At 45.6% G+C, this 2,500-nt stretch overlaps 1 protein-coding gene across 3 annotated transcripts in view; it reads left to right on the top strand.

Moving 5' to 3' along the window:
* The window catches only part of LOC119578914, a 36,867-nt gene that overhangs the window by 25,255 nt on the left and 9,112 nt on the right, over nt 1–2,500 (top strand). For 2 of the 3 annotated variants that reach the window (XM_037926586.1, XM_037926587.1), the window contains 2 exons: nt 1–1,145; nt 2,033–2,146. The exon at nt 1–1,145 is cut by the window's left edge and continues 157 nt beyond it. In XM_037926586.1, the coding sequence (XP_037782514.1) occupies nt 1–1,145; nt 2,033–2,146 (1,259 nt within the window). The remainder of the gene's footprint in view (nt 1,146–2,032; nt 2,147–2,500) is intronic. The other variant, XM_037926588.1, reaches the window with a different exon arrangement.

The raw sequence follows: 2,500 nt of genomic DNA on the forward strand, positions 1-2,500 counted from the left end.
GACGAGCACCGGTCGGGGATGCTCTTCATGGGCAAGCGCCCGCAGGACTTCGACTCCATGGGCGACATCCCCGACTACTTCATGGACGACAAGAAGCTCGTGGGGCAGCTGGAGATCGATACGTACAGGCGGCAGGAGCTGTCCGTGAAAGGCAAGACGGGCAATGAGGAGCGCTTCTTCAGGAAGAACGTGGACGAGACGCACCTCATGGCCAGAGTGACGGGGAACCTGGTCAAGTCCGTCCACGGCATCGCCAAGGTGGACTGGTTGAACATGCTGGGCCTGAAGGAGGTGGACTACTTCGGCAACAACAGCACGGCGACGGACGGCCAGTGGGAGCCGGTCTACCACACCAAGCACAAGTTCTTCGTCTACTCGGCCTACTACGACGACCGCAAGGGCAGGATCATCAGGGTCATCGGGGCCACGCAGACCAAGAAGAGCGACCGCGTCTGGTGCAAATACTGGTACTCGAACTCCAGCACGCTGATCGTCAACGGCGCCATCAAGATCATCCGAGAGAACTGGAACCTGAAGTTCTCTGCGTGCTTCATCGCGTGTCCGCTGACCATCTACAAGAACGGGAAGCAGCCGATTCCGCCGCCCGAGAGCGTGTCGGTCATGGCGGACCCGGGCGGGAACGCCACCAACAAGCTCCGCGTCATGAACCTCGACGTCAACAAGGAAGGGGTGCGAGACAGCTTCGCCGTGTGCGTGAAGCCTCTGCACTTCGACTACAACAATGTGAATCAGATGATCGAGTTCATCGAGCTCAACAAGATTCTCGGCGTGGAGCACTTCACCCTGTACAACCACACCATCGGCAAGGAGGTGGACTGCATCCTCAAGTCGTACGCGGACCAGGGCGTCATCAACATCCTGCCTTGGAAACTCGACATGAAGTCACAGAAGGAAATCCGGACGGAGGGTCTCTTCGCCGCCCTCAACGACTGCCTCTATCGCTACATGTACCAGTACAAGTACATTCTGATGATCGACCTGGACGAATACATTGTGCCCCACACCAACACGAGTCTGCCGGAGCTGATGCGGTACCTGCACACCAAGGCCGACGCGAGAAAGATCGGGGCCATTAGCTTCCAGAACTCCTTCTTCTACTTGCAGTGGCCGGACGACCCGAACAGGTAAAGATCCATCGCTCCCGCCTGGAGAGTGCTACCTAATGCACTACTGCCTCGCTGCTACTCATTGGGTATAGGGTATTTGCTCCTGTCATTATTCTATACTTTTCTATAATTAGTTGCTAACCGTGGAAGACTTCCATTACATAATTACTGTTAAACACTCTTATTCATCTCTAAATAAGTATTCTGGATTATCAGCATCATTAAGCCTTGATCTCTTCACTATCTAAGCATCAGTGCTTCGCTCTCAAGTGCATGCGATATGCTTTCTGCTTTGTTATTTGATTCAGTTGAAAAAAAAAACAAAGGAAAAAAACGCAAGCTCAGCTTTCTGCAGTTATGTCGATGGAGTTTTGCATTTTCTGTCTTTACCCCACATACATATCGCCCTTTGCTATTATTAGTTCTATCTATTTTTAAATTTTTGACTTAACCGTGATGTTACAACTAATAAAGACAACAGTACCAATAACAGCGATAATGATAATATTAAATAAATAGCCATAAGAATGATAAATTTCTTTTTTACACTACTCTACTCCCACTGATCTTGATAATCATATACTTGATCCTAGAATTGAAATAGTCATAATATAACAAGAATAGTTTGCTGCTATTAATGATAATAATGGACGGCAATAACAACAATAATGAATAATATGAACAATTACGTTAAAGACTTAATTTATAATGGTAAGATTGATCCTAACAATAATGGTAACACTGATGAAAAAGGGACCTTCCCCCCACACTTTCCCCCTCCCGTAGCATTACCCCTTTATCTAGCTCTCCCGCATGGCTAACGAATATACCAACAACAACAACAGCAACAACAACAACAACAACAACAACCCGTCCCCATAACCTCAGCGTCTTGTCCTCCGCAGCGCGTCTCTGCCTCCCCTCGTCACGCTCAGGAAGACCCGGCGGCGTCAGAGGTTCCACCCGCACAAGCAGAGGTCGAAGTACATTGCCGTCCAGCCTTTCGTCGTGGGAGGCCGGTCGTTTTGCCCCCGTGGGAAAGGATAAGGGCACTGAGATACACGTGTGGGCTAAGGGGCATATGATTGTAAAGGGAGGATATAAAAAAAAAAAAAAAAAAAAAAAATAAAAAAAATAATTTAAAAGATAAAAAATAAAATATATAATAAAAAAAAAAAATAAATAAAATAAAATAAAATTAAATATGTGTGTGGTTTTGGTGTGTGTTGGTGTGTGTGTGGTGATTTAAATATATTAATACATCATACATATTATATATAAAAAAATATATATAATTAATATAACATATATAGTATACATAATAACTATGCTATATTAAAAATGCATATATGTTGTATGTATGTATTTATGTA

The sequence above is a fragment of the Penaeus monodon genome, chromosome 11, assembly GCF_015228065.2.
Source record: "Penaeus monodon isolate SGIC_2016 chromosome 11, NSTDA_Pmon_1, whole genome shotgun sequence".
Lineage (NCBI taxonomy): Eukaryota > Metazoa > Arthropoda > Malacostraca > Decapoda > Penaeidae > Penaeus > Penaeus monodon.